The sequence below is a fragment of the Cyprinus carpio genome, chromosome A2 (assembly GCF_018340385.1).
Source record: "Cyprinus carpio isolate SPL01 chromosome A2, ASM1834038v1, whole genome shotgun sequence".
Taxonomy (NCBI): Eukaryota; Metazoa; Chordata; class Actinopteri; order Cypriniformes; family Cyprinidae; genus Cyprinus; species Cyprinus carpio.
In genome coordinates this window covers 11,911,639-11,926,323 of record NC_056573.1, presented here as the reverse complement: position 1 = coordinate 11,926,323, position 14,685 = coordinate 11,911,639, and the positions used below count along the sequence as shown (strand labels likewise).

The 14,685-nt window shown below is 36.5% G+C and overlaps 2 protein-coding genes across 3 annotated transcripts; one reads left to right on the top strand and one right to left on the bottom strand.

The window, feature by feature from the left end:
* Window positions 1-771: 771 nt before the first annotated feature.
* On the top strand, window positions 772-4,995 carry LOC109047357 (tRNA selenocysteine 1-associated protein 1-like). 2 transcript variants are annotated; one of them, XM_019065059.2, is made up of 9 exons: window positions 772-937; window positions 1,468-1,565; window positions 2,193-2,292; window positions 2,717-2,769; window positions 2,919-3,050; window positions 3,488-3,607; window positions 3,745-3,973; window positions 4,074-4,116; window positions 4,220-4,995. In XM_019065059.2, the coding sequence occupies exons 1-9, from the start codon at window positions 902-904 to the stop codon at window positions 4,360-4,362; spliced, it is 954 nt and encodes a 317-aa protein (XP_018920604.2). In that variant the 5' UTR covers window positions 772-901; the 3' UTR covers window positions 4,363-4,995. The 2 variants fall into 2 exon arrangements, with proteins under 2 accessions (XP_018920604.2, XP_018920603.2); XM_019065058.2 differs by having other exon boundaries at window positions 774-937; window positions 4,071-4,116.
* On the bottom strand, window positions 4,837-8,792 carry LOC109047647 (fat storage-inducing transmembrane protein 1-like). Its single transcript, XM_019065310.2, is given in 2 exon segments — window positions 4,837-6,226; window positions 7,991-8,792. Coding segments are annotated over 2 exon segments (897 nt in total). The 5' UTR covers window positions 8,191-8,792; the 3' UTR covers window positions 4,837-5,529.
* Window positions 8,793-14,685: the final 5,893 nt, after the last annotated feature.

Here is a 14,685-nt window from a genome sequence, read left to right as displayed (position 1 = left end):
CAAACTCAGTGGCAGATTGACAATACACAGGTGAATTTGTATACTGGAGTGACATGCATGATAAATTTAAAATTAAAAGTAATATGAATAAAAACACACGGTCACTCTTGAAAGGAGAGAGATTTAGCACCTGCACTACATTTCATTAATAAATGTACAGTAACTATATCATTACACTCGTGAATTCTTTTTCACTGTATGTTTAGTTGTGGCTTGGCAATATATTCTAATTATATTAATAACTAATATTTTTGGGGGTTTATGGTAAAGCTATTATTGATGTGAGGTTTTCGCTAACGCTGGTGGTTGTCAGATTCACAATCAAAGAAACGTTCAGCAATCAATTTAACTCTTTTTTTAATAAATGAGCGATGCCACATACCAACACAAACTCTGTGCCCCCGAAAAGCGCAAAAATGTTGTTCGTAACGTGTTCATTTCAGCTACGGCTCTCCTCCATCAATATCATACCAAAGTCATCACACGGCACGTCGTCTTGCGTCTCTTCTTCTGGTGCACGACTGGCAGGAATGTTCAAATCTCATTACTCTCATTACTGCCCCCTTGAAGTCAAACTCGGAATAACATGCGCAGCATATGCGTTTTATTCACTTATTTTTATTACAAAAACAAAAACTGTTGGTAATGTATCCATGTATGGAAGCTTTACAGAAATACGGTATACTAAACTTGTAGTGAACCTTTAACAGAAAGACTGCGAGTGGGGAGTGAACTCACTGGTTTTGAGCGCTGCGCGGCCGGAAGCGGAAGTGTGTGTGTTTGTGTTCAGTAAACGTTCTGCTAGCTTCACGAACCACCACGCAAATTCTGTAGTCAACTGTCGCTTAATTTTTTTGTTTTTTTTACAAACCTCTGAGGGGCAGCAATTTCAGCAGCCAAGATGTTCAACAGAATGACAAGTTTATGGATGGGTGATGTAAGAAATGTTTTTTTTGTTAACTTTTCTTCGATAACATAGCGAGGAACGTATGTAACGTAGATTAGAAAGCAGCAGCATGTGGGTTCGGCTCGATGTTACGCAAGCACGGCCAACAGGCCACTCAAATACGCAATAAACTACAGAAATGAATGCTGAATGTTCACCGAATTAAAATAATATTCTAGGACATTTGTAAACATATTGCTAATTAACGCGTGGTTTTTGTTTCAAGTTGATTGTCGGCAGGCCTCTGATATTTGCATATGTGCTTTTGTGTCGTAGTGTAAATAATGGGACAAACTACATGATCGGGTTATGATTTCGAGTTGGGCAACTAAACAACAGGGTCTAGTGCATTAAACTGTACGTTAAGTCAACTTGTCTACGCCACCGACGCCCGCGCTGACTGTTACCGGGCACGTGACGCAGAACTCTGAACTTTCCTTTTCTCTGCTTCCGTAAATCATTAATATGGTGTGTGTTTAAAATATGCTGACAGGCCATTAATCCCATTATTTGTTTTACAGTTAGACCCATACATGGATGAAAACTTCATTAAGCAAGCTTTCAGCACTATGGGAGAGACTGCATACGGTGTCAAAATAATTACACATCGAGTTACCGGGTAAGATTACATCTCTAAACAATGTGCAGAAGCTGGCTTCCAGAAGTAAAAACCCCATCAAGCAGATGATTTATTTTTTTAATTCTTTAAAGACAAGCCTGCTGTTAGGTTGTTAACTTTTTTTTTAAATAATATTTTTAACAGCAGTATTCGGGTGAAAAACTACATTACCCATAATTCTGCATTTTCCATAAATCTCCATCAATCAGAGAATCGCAATAAGCAAATCATGCCAAAAGAACTTTTTAGTACCCACATAGTCCCATGAAGCATTGCATTTTTTTTTGCAATAAACAAAATATATTGTTTCTCTATATATAATCAGCATCTTCAAATTGATAGTTTTATATTTCTCTATCGTTTTTCATGTTATTTTCATTCACAAAGCTTCACGGAATTTTAGTTCATTCTCTCATTAAAGCTGTTAAGTACTCTGTCTTGTACCTTTGTCTTTTTGCCTGATTTTTGAATAGAAATTTGTGCTTCAAAGTTTGTCATGCATTGATTAATCTCATAGCTGATCAATTCTTATAAGATGAGGCAGATGATACAAAATAAGCCAGGTTTTGTCTTTTGTGTGAGTTTGTTGACAGAAATCATTGAATATTCTCTTCTGTGTTTCCTCAGAGGCTCGGCTGGATACTGTTTTGTGGAGATGGCAGATGAGGCCAGCGTTGACCGTTGTGTGCAGAGGCTTAATGGGAAGCTGGTTCCAGGATCGAATCCGGTAAGATGCCAAACTTGCACCCATTAAATTGTGTAGTTTTGGCATCTGTATTTGATTTCAATACATTCATATATATGTGTAGATTATTATAGGAAGGCATAACCAACATGGCCCCCACCTGATATGAGACATTTCAGTTATCACTCCATATATTAATAGTGATGGGAAGTTACAAAGCTCAATTTCTTCCCTAAGGAAGGTGGTTGAGGGTGTTTTTAAAATGACTTTGTTTGAAGCTGGTGAATAAACTCTGTTAGGAACTAGCTGACGAATGGGATAAAGCCAGTACTGTTTGGTGGAGGTATGTGGAAATAACAGCTTCCTTACTCAAATTATACAACTCTATTTGTCAGCGAATTGTCTCCATACTACAGGTAAAGTGTCATTTGATTTGCCCAATGGTTGTATTTGGTTTGCGTTTCAGCCCAGGAAGTTCAAGCTAAACTTCGCAACATATGGGAAAAGACCAGAGCCTGGGTAAGAACACCATGTCCAGAAAAACATTTTAGTTGCTGATCTCTTGTTGAGAAACCAAGGAGAAAGTAGCTGTTTTTTTTTGTAGTTAAAAATTACATTTTTAGATGTGGTGGTTTCTTTCACTTTACATAGTTTACTTTCTTCCTCAGCCCAGAATTTTCTGTCTTTGTTGGAGATCTCACGTCAGAAGTGGAAGACTACCATCTTCATCAGTTCTTTCTGAAAAAATTCCCTTCATGCAAAGGAGCCAAAGTTGTCACTGATCCTTTAGGCAACTCCAGGTATGAAATGTTTCAGCCGCCAACACTGTGCTGCATAACCTTGCTTGGCTTTCTCTGACAGTTTGATCACCTGAGGTTGAGCACAGATGAACTAGATGAGGTCTCCTTTACCTTTTATTTAATATTTTTTAAAAGCTTATTTTCAGTCGATACTCTTTACCCTCCCTCCCCTAAAAAGGGCCAGACAATACATGGATGTGATTTGCCGTTGTTACAAATCTGCTAAAACTATTGTTTTCCCCATATAGGGTAAGCAAGAGCAACTCACAATTGAAGTGATGCTACTTCATGTTAAAAGTAAAAGAGAAGTTTCAGTTCTACCATCAAATTAATTATTACTTTCTGAATACATATTGAAATAAGTATATACTGCATGATGAGGCGCATGAAGAGTGAGGGAGCGGTTGCTGATGATCTAGTTTTTTTCAAATGTACAGAGGTTATGGCTTCGTGAAGTTTAGCGATGAGAATGAACAGAAGAAAGCCCTCGAGGAGTTTCAGAACGCATCAGGCCTGGGAGGAAAACCCATCAGGATAAGCATTGCCGTCAACAAAGGGTACCTTTCATTTGAATTTTATTTTTGTCATTGTTACTTAAGTTTTATGTGGTCAGTGAGACTTAGTCCTGATAATTAAGCTTAAACCTCACAAATCCACATGAAATCTCACCATATTCTTTCTTTGTTCATTTTAGCAATAAACAAAGCAGTTACCACAACCAGAATAACAGCTACAACACCAGCTATCAACAGCAGTACTATCAACAGCCCTACAACAGTTACTATCCTCAGTGGGGTTATGATCAGTACAGCGGTTATAACTACGGCTATAACCCATATGCTACCCCCCCTCCAGTTCCACATGGAATGATGGGACCACCCCCACCCATGGGGGTGCCCCCTGACATGCAGGGATCCACAGAGGTATTTTAATAATGATTGATGAGGATGAATAGTGTTTTTTAAATATAAATCCAAACCATTTCTATTCTGGAATTGACCATTTTTTGTATTGCTTCAGCAGTCACATGATGGCACTGAGGATGTTGAGGAGGACCCAGCTGAAGGTAATATTTCATGACATTTTAATTTGACTGTTTAATTGACCAAATTGTTGATGAGAGCAAGTTCACACATCAGTAATTACTCACCATCTTTCTTCTCCCTCAGACCCAAACCCACAGGTGGATGTGGATACATTAAATAGGCAATACATGGAGCGCAGTGAGGAGCTGTACGATTCGCTCATGGATTGCCACTGGCAGCCATTGGACAGTGTCACATCTGAAATCCCCATGATGAACGGCTCTTGACTGTCTGAACCAACCACCGTCCAGGATTATTATACTTTGTGAAGGAACATGCCTTTTTATAATGATCTGAGCTAGTTTTTCAGAGAATGTTTTTTCTCCTTTTCAGCCTTTTATTTGGAGCTTCTTTCGAGCAGGAAAGATGTTTTCTTCATGTGTGTCCATCACATTTTTTCTTTTTTTCAAAGTTAGGTAGTATGGTTTTGTTGAACAGGTTTTTTAAAGATGGATGGAAAGAATCTTCTTCAGTACTATTGTCATTTTTAATCAGGAGCTATTCCTACTCTTGCCTTATTAAACTTTTCCAAGGTTCGTGTCCAAATAAGCATCTCTTATATACACCCATTTTTTGTCTTTTGTGAGGCCACTGGTGGTTTTTCATTTGTGAAAGCTTTGTTCAAGAGATGGTTTGTGTTTAGAGATGTTTGAAAAATGAGACAACTGCATAACAATTTATACCACACCACATTGACCCAGGATTATATTCTGTCTTTAAATTACATATGCGTTTGGGCATAAATTAATCACAAGTTTCTTATTTCAGGCTGAGCTTTCCAGAAATTCTGCAAGTATTTTTGTAATAAAAAACATTGAGATTGTCAAGGAAGAACCCCAATAAATCAATATGATGTCTCATTTGTGTCTTCATTTGTTATATAATCACGGTTTTATGTGTGAAACCAGTTCTGTATTAATGTTAAAACTGTTTCCAAAGATATTTAAACTTGAGCCTGACAAATTTTGAAATCATTAAACATATAGTTCACCCTAAAATGGAAATTTTGTCACCATTTACTCAACCTCATGTTGTTCCAAACCTGTATGACATTCTTTCCTCTGTGGAACACAAAAGAAGATATTTAGAAAGTCAGTGACATACAAACAACTGTGAAAATCATACAAAATGTCATACAGGTCTGAATGAAATTTTTAGTTGAGCTATCCCTTGAAGTGTTCTCGACCATGTTATTAAATTTTTCATTTTCAGGGGCTCGTCGAGAATTTAGTAAGCATGGATGGAGGAACTATATAAAGACCAGCAATTGTGATAAATAATTTATCAAATATACTTCATGTACTGGCAGAGGTTTGGCTGGATATTCTGTGAGTTTCAGTGGTACACTGCAGCACCACTACATGTAATTAGTCCAAATTCTGCTCAAGCTTTCTCTAGTTGATCTCATTAGCATTAGTTTCACAAAGTGCCTCAGATATCTCATCCTGTTTGCTCCGTGTAGACAAAAGTCCCACCCCTGGCCTACCAGGGCAGTACCAACTAGGTCCAAGTCGGTACCAGCCCTGATACAACACTCTCCAGCTCAAACAACCCAGGGCACCTCCCAAAAGCGGAGTAGGAAACTTGGGGAAGTAAGCCAGCAGGCAGAGCAGCAGGAACACCCAGAGACCCAACAGCAGGACACAGAAAAGGAAGAGGATGCGCAGTGGGGCTATAGAGGGTCCACCCAGGCTCAGGTAGGGCCCAAACACTGCAGTCTCCTCAGCTAGAAGCAGGCAGCACAAACACAGTAGGAAGGCATCTTCAGATACTTCATAGCCACGCCACAACATACCAGAGCGGACACAGGCCTCCTTTGTTGCACCTTCTCATAAAAGCAGTAAAGGTTGATCTCCATTGGTCCCTGAAGCCAAGTCAAGGGTGGAACTGAGGGGCTCATAGCAACTCCCGATGGCATTTTCTAACAGACAAAGCAGTTTGCGGAAGCCCAGCCATAGTCCACTTGCCACAGCTAGCCGAGAAAGGTGTCTCAAGGAAAGTGTGAGTGAGCGACGAACTGAGAAAGACAGGATGAAGACAAAAGAGCCAACAAAGATGCAGGTCCAGCCCCAACCTGAGCGCAGGAAGACCCTAAAAATGAATGGTGAATGACATATTGCTTTATTAATATTGAGCACAGTGTTTTGTATCCTATATTCTTTTTGCACTCATTTGCAAGATTACTGTGGTTGTGTCCAAATATGCATACTTTCCTTACTATATAGAGGTGAAAACCACTAGTATGTAAAAAGAGTAGCATGTCCAGTTTTACAGTATTCATAAAACAGTAGGTGTGTCCAGATGACCTACTACTTCTGGCAAGATTCTGAAATGCACCATCAGTGGACACGTTACTATTCCATGAGGTCAAAGATGATGATTTGTAGATCACATGATGAATGGATTCTGGATTACATTCATACTACTCTCTTTTTTTAGGGGGCACAAGCCCTGTGAACCACTATTGAGCTAATCCACGGGTTATCAAACCTGTCCTGAAGGCCCCTCAGCACTGCAATGATCTACTTTGTGAGAAAAGCCCCACATACATTCTATAATTTTCCTCTTAACCCTCTGGTATTTTTTTGGTCATTTTAGATGGGAAAAAAATACGTTTTTAAAAATCGCTACTTTATCAGAATGGTACAAAACTCTCTGACTTTTATAGCAATCACCTATGTGACCACACACACACAAAAAAAAAAAAAAACTAAAAATAAAAAAAAAGTAAAATAAATCAATAAAATAAATCAATAAAATTGTGGACTTAAAAATATAGTCACACTTGTGTTGTTCATTGTCAAAAAAGACCACCACTGGAAACGAATGGAAAATAAGCAAAAATACAGAGATTTTTCTGTGTGTACAATCTACAAATCATTCATGATGCAGAAAAAAGTGCACAGCAATGAAGGGGTAACACTCTTAAAAAAAAAAAAAAAAAAAAAAGTACTTGTCTAAAACCAACTAGAGAATTTAAGCCATTTATATAGAGCTCTATAGGAATCTAGTGGCTAAACCATAGAATTTCATATGTTTTTCTTTTTTTACTCCCACCAAATGGAACTAATCTGCCTTCAAAAATTGGATTTTAAAGGGGCATTGTCTCTATTTTAACATGATATACTGCCATTATTGAAAAGTAATAGAAAAATATTAGGAAAAAATTTGTATTATTTTCAGTGGGGAAAAAAATTATAATAGTTATTGCATAAATATTAAATAGTACCATGAAATTCTCTCAAAATACAAAATAAAAAATATTATTGAAAAAAAAAATATATTACATTGATTTAACTGAATGTGAGTTAGAGGGTTAATGGTGAAAAAGTAATTACTTAAAATTAAATTCAGACATAATACTCTTTTCATATAATTTTTTATTTTTTTTGCCTACTATATTGTAGGAAAATAGGCATATTTGGATGCACCCTCAATCTTTATGAGTCATTGAATCATTCACTCAACTGATTAATTAAAAAACACTGATTTATTTAGGAACGCTATAAAACTGAATCAGGTTAGAAGCCATTGTGAATTTAACATGGATGAAAACGACACTGTGAGGGATAGACTTCACAATGGCATGCACTGTATAAAGGCCTAGATGACATAATTTTCACAACACACAACTTTCAAAACTGGTTTATGGAGTTTTTGTCTACTAAAAGTTTATTCTTTTAAGACTTTTTTTCAGCTGAACAACTGGTATGTTGTTAAACAACAGTACACAATCCACTAAATGCACTGTATGTCTTGTGATAACCTGTAGCATGAGGCCGCAAAATGACAGCACTGGTGTGGTATTACTTGATTGAATATTCATTTGCACAGATTTGCATTTTTGCGGCTTACCTGTAAAGAAAATGTGTCCTCTTTGCAAAGACACTATAATGGGAAACCCATAGGTTCAGGAGGGGCCCAAATAAAAGCAATGTTGACAGCAACAAATGAAAATGACGTCGAAATGATGCGTTGCCAAGAAGTCCAGCTGCCAGGTCAGTAATGACCACAAGGATAGAGTTTAAAAACATTTCTATTGTTTCCTTAACCATAGCAGTGAACTTCAGATAATATGGATTGCTTGTTCTTAAAGTCCAGTTTCTTTCAGAATCCAACAAAAACTTCCTTTTTGACAGCTGCAATGTGTTGTAAAATTTGCCTGATGTAAATGTTAAAAAAAAACATACACAGTTTATGTAAGCTTGTCCAATGATTAATGCAAATGTATTTTTCAGTTAACTGTTAAAAAAAGGATGTTCTCATTCACTGGAGTTCTCATTCACTTTTCTGGCAATGTATATTGTAGATATGCTTCTGTAATCACAGTCACATATATTGTTGCATTTAATCCAGCTATACAAATGCCATGTGCTACTTTATTAGTTTCCTCTTCTTGCCCTCTGTGTCCTTTAACCTTCAAGAGATTTTCATGGCCTAGCTCTCCTCTAATCTGTATCTTTCCGGGATCTGCATTCCCCGCTTTATGTTCTTGCAGCCAACAACTTCCGTTTACTCCTTGCATCCAAGAGAAAGAAAATCCTGTTCATTCCTGATTTCCATGTTCTTTGTATCCGTGGGACTCTTTCATTTCTCTAGCAGCACCACTGCTCTAACAGAGGGTCTCTTGAACCTTTCACATGGCCCACTCGCTCTCCACCCCCTCAGAATAGAAAAAGAAATGTTATCGCCTTCTGTATGTTGGTGTTGATGGGTGTCATGTTGCAATTAGACAGTTCTGTGTGAAAATGCGAATTGCTGCGCAAAAAACTGGACCAAAATGACAAATGTGCATGAATGTTCACAACAGCTAATATGAATTTCCTTAACTCTTAAACCTCTTGATTATGACACATTTTGGTTCTCTTTTCAGTGGATGAGCAGAAAGTAGTGCTCTTAAAATGTCAGTGGTTCACTATAAATCACTAAATGCTGTATATAGTTACTGGGGTGCTTTTCAATTCAGCCATATTTAGCCTAACTTTTGTACTGTATCTTCTGTATTCCTCTCCGCTGCTTTCTCCATTCTTAGATTCAGCTGTTGGTACTGCCTGTCTCTGTCAATCACTGAGTCCCTCTATGGTCTCCACTGTCTGCACCAACTACATTATCTTTTCAAACACCCATCTGCTCTCTCTCCCTGCTGTCTTTAATTAGCTCCATATTAAGATCAATACTGTCTTTGGTACGTGATCTATGAGCATGTAATGTGTATGTGGTTACGTAATCCTGTAAATATCTCTGTCATATTGTTCTGGTTTTAATAGTCAAGACACATCTATAATTCCTCAGTTAAAGGGGTTAATGTGATCATATAGTATTTAATATCATGTTTAAATGAAAAGCAAGCTATAGACCTAGACCTTAGTCAGGTTAGATGCCATAATTGAATTTAACTTGAATGAAAACGTGCCTGTGAGGGATAGATGGTTACTGAAAATCATTTCTAAAGATGTTTCATCAGACAAACAATCAGCATGTTGTTACAATTCATTTAATGAGCTGTACATCTGTCTCTCAAGTCTTGATTTCATTCCTGTTAAAATAAAAAATGTTGCTACCCTGACTAAATCTGTAGTTATTCAAAGCTCTGATTATGATGTAAATATATGCAGTTTTATGTCCATACAATTACAAACATGTTTATGAAGAAATTTGACCCCTTTAATAATGCATTAACTACAAAACTTCAACCTGATGATCACTTGATATCATTATGTAGGTTATTGATATCTGTATGATGTAATAAAACATTGGCTAGAATATCACAGTGTTTATTTAAAGGTTTTTACATTCATTGTTTCAGTATATTAGTGAGGACATTGCATAGACTTCCATTGATTTTATATCAGGTTAATGATATTTTCCTGTCCCCAAACCCGACCCCTAAACCTACCCATCACAGAAACATGTACTAAACACTATATTTAAATAAAAACATGTTTTGTCCTATTTATAAGACTTTTTAACTAGTGAGGACCACTAAAATGTCCTCACTAGTGGGTTGTTATATTTCAATATATAAGGTTAACATGCGCACACACACACACACAGGTCAGCTATCATTGCAGGAACTTTCCATAGGTGTAATGGTTTTTATACTGTGCAAACCGTATTTTCTATCGCCCTACACCAACCCTACACCCAAACCTACCCCTTACAGGAAACTTTGTGCATTTTTACATAAACCTGTTTTTGTATGACAGATTTACTGCAGTGAAGCTGTGCTCGCTGAGTCATGGCTACCCATTATACAGCTTGTGTTCAGTGGGTATGGCTGTTTACCAGAAGGGGGCGCTCCAAAGACGTTTAAAATTAGCTCTCTTTAGCTGGTATCTTATCCAGTGACGCCCCCTGGTTCTTGAATTGAGGTTTTATGGGGATCATGTTAAATTTGCACTTTATTAAAGCAGAATGTCTTTCAAGATTTTTTTTTTTTTTTTTTTTGGCAATTAGTGACATGCCTTGTCAAGACTGACTGGTTGGTAAGTGAACATAAAATCATAAGATAAGGCATGTAAGGCATTGCATTTATATTAAAAAGTCACATGTCACTACCTTTAACAGCTTGTGTTGTCAAGCTGCTGATGTCAGACCAAATGGTAATTGTAAATCTGTGTCTCTCTCAAAGAAATTGTTCTTGATGTTTATACCTCTACCTATAAAGTAATTCTTGTAACATACAGGTACAAGCCTCATGCACATATGGATGCTCGTCTTTTGTGATTTTAATTTTGTTGTTGTCATTTATAACAATACAAATGTGATAGCCTACTACTCCCTCCTGCATATAATACATTTCACGATATAAATCCATTCACATAAGAAATCCATTTGCATCTGTGTGCTTGTATTCTTCATCTGTAAGATCTGACAAGAACAGTAAATGTATTCATTCAGATATTTCATGCTTGCACAGGAGGAACAATAGGATTTTTTTTTTTTTTTAAATAGGATAATTTATCAAATTAATTTACTTTCAGCATTTAACTGCATGCCTTATTTCTTTTGGGTTACACCAATATATATAAGCCAAAAGATAATAGTGAGCTAGAACAATAACTTCTAAACATAATCATTATTTCATTGTGTAAACTGATTTATTATTTTTTTTCAGACTGTTTAAAGGCTATAAATGCTATGTACAGATAATAATTCCTAAGGAATACACACCAGGTGTGCACTGACTCTTAAAATGGGCTCTTGGGAATGACTGGAGTCACAGTGTCATTCTCATAGAATGCACAACATGTCTGCGGTTTATCAGCTGTCTTTATGTTTTTAAATAGCCACACAATAGTAGCCTACCTTTAAAAAGATCCTGTAGCTCTATAGCATGAAACAACTAATCAAACATTCTAATGCTCATAAATTACCAATTATAGACACATTAAAAATTATTTTGACCTTCATTGCCTTTGTAGAATATTCTTAGCCTGTGAACTTTTTATAATCAATACACAGCCAACATTTGCATCATTACAATAATAGTTCTAATTGGCCTGTTTTCATAGTAAATGCTTCACAGTTGATCACTATTTATGTTGCAAATCTCCCGGCTTATATCATTATGACTGGAGGCCATTTTGCTTCATAACTGCATCTAACCTTTTAATAGTTGCTTAAGATATCCAGATAAAATGTGCTGTCTGTTCTCTTGACTGAAGAGCACAGTCACCTCTGGCACTTATCATTAATCCTCTGCTAAAGCTTTGATTGACATCCAGGGCAGCTGCATGACTGGGTGTGCTTCGTCCTGCCGCTGGGCTGAATTAACTGCTAAATCCATCCAGTACAGAGATGATACAGACGCAATGACATGCATCATGCCCAGCATCATACAATCAGTCACGAGGCACTTAAAGGCATTGTCTCAAATACTAAACTTTCGAGATGAAAGGGTCCAATTAAAGAGATGTTTTAATTTGGTTCATTAAAAATAGCATTGACAATCCTGAATCAAAGCTAAATAATTCTGGGTTGCACTAAGGTTACTTCTATTATATTAGTATCTAACTATATGTAATGTATATTAGTAGCTTATATTTTTAAAATAGTAACAAATTGAGTTTATATTTGGTGTGCCTACCTCACTGCTAAAAGTTCTTGACCTCAGACGCCACTTTTCATTACTTGATGTAGATCTTTTTTAAGAGTTTAGACAGTGTGCTAATAAGAGACATTCACACTATTCGAGCTCTGCTCTTTGTGCTCTCGTACATCCTGTTTATTAAGTGGGGGTGGAGGTGGGGTCGACATTGTTATGACAACCTGTTATCCTGTTACTTTTTGTTTGGAAATAAATATTAGGACTGTTTGACAGCCATATATTAGTAGTCTATTGTGTCTGTGTGCTGTTCAAGGTATGGTGTGACTGTGAGACCTCTCAGGAATGAAGAATGCAGAATACTGCTATGGCTAATAGCCACCAAATGTATGTTACATCTAGCACCTAGTTATCCCCTGCTTAATGCTGTCAGAAACCTTTCATTAACTACTTTTATCACAGCTGTCTCTTGTTGAAGCCAGAATGATGGATGTGCTTACATGTTATGACTCCTTTTAAGAAAACATAGGTAGGCCTCTTTTTTTCTCATAACGTCTTTAAAATTTAAGGTTGAATAGATAACATCAGTTAATAAAATAGTTAATATTTACTAATTGATTATAACTAATAATGAACAATAATTTTACAGCATTTGTAACTTTTATAATTATTTATTAGTTACTATATTTCATCAATGAACTGATTTTTTTCTATTGTTCTCTTTCATTATCTACAAACTATTTTGCTGTTTAACACCGTAAAGCTGCTTTGACACAATCAGTATTGTATAAACTGCTATACAAATAAAGTTGATGACTTGACTATGGTGATGTATTATATTATATAATTTCTACATATACTAATACATTTATAACATTTAAACTAACAAGTATATTCATAAATTATATAAAAACATAAAAAAGGTTTTTAAATGCTTTTATCTTATTGTAAAAGGTTATTTAGTTTTTAAATGTTTAAAGATTAATTTTAAAATATTACCTGCTTAAGAGTCAGTTCAGAGGGATGTCCAGTATTGGTTAAATATCTGTATATAAAATATAATCACAGTTGACAGATCCAACCCACAGTTTGCTGAGTTTAGCCATAATAGACGTCATCTGCTCTGCAGTGACAGGAACATGACAAGGTGTTGAAAGGTGTCTCTGGTGAACATACCAAGTTGGCTTGGAATCTGCTGCAATACTGACGTCTCCTTGATAATCTCTGCTAACAAGAATCATCAGCACCCCTGCCTGTCACTATGTCCCTGGATACTATACCACAGCCTCTGATGAAGCTTTTCTATTTCAAAATTCATATATTTTCCAATATCGGTACAAAACAATGCAAAGGCAATGATATTGCTATAGGATGCTGAATTTTGTCAACTGGGTGATTGCTTTATCATTCAAAAAAGTTTGGAGTAAGATTTTTTGTTGTTTTAAAGTCTCTTATGCTCACCAGGGCATTTATCATATTTGACTAGAAGTACAAAAATAAAACCAGAAGTAAAAAAAAAAAAAAAACCTTTGATAACATATCCTAACATTAACAATCCACAAATCCAGTTTTCAGTCTCACATGATCCTTTAGAAATCATTTATTTTGCAGATTTCATATTGTTATTAATATTGAAAACAGTTGCGCTGCTTGATTTCTTTTTCAGGATTCTTTGATTAATAGAAAGTTTAAAAAAACACTTATTTGAAATAGATATCTTTTGTAACATTATAAATGTCTTGAGAAGGATTATGACTATGCATAGTGATATCAACATTCTGTTATCATTTACTCACCCTCTTTTCATTCAAAATCTGCATGACTGACTATTTCTGCAGAACACAGAAAAAAGATATTAGATGTAATTCTACTTGAACTTCCCTTGTGGCCAATTCACTTTATATTTCATCTCATATACTGAAAATAATTTAGTTCTTAGATTCTGAATTTTGCACAGTCCTGATGTGTAGTACCATAAAATGTTAAGTAATTTGGCATATTATGGCTTTTGCTCCATTGCACTGCAAATTTGACCTTGGATAGTTTGCTGTGCACTTGGATGTGTCCACGTGAGCTTGAGTTCTCTGGAGTACAGCAGTCTAATGCTGATGCTGGGCTGTTCAGCTGACAGGGTGGGGCACAAGAGGGAAGGGATGGAAACTAAAGGACTAAAGCACTTGGCTTGATTTAACCGCAGTATCAGCATAGTGGATGCTGTCCTGAGGAAAGGCCAGACCCCCACACCTTTGAAACACAGTGTTCTGGTCTGGACCACTGAAAACTACAGATAAGCGAGGGGCCTAGATAAATAAATGAGTGAGTGATAGGTGAAGGGCCAAAGAATCAGGGATGGAGAATATGTATTCCTGTGACTCACATGAAAGATATTCAGCATTCCTGGCCATCAGCCCGAACTCTCACAATGGTGCTCCTGTAAGTGCCAGGGCACCAAAAGATTGGCTTGTTTTAGTGTGTTTGATGTGCTTATGCCAAGAGGGGGGCT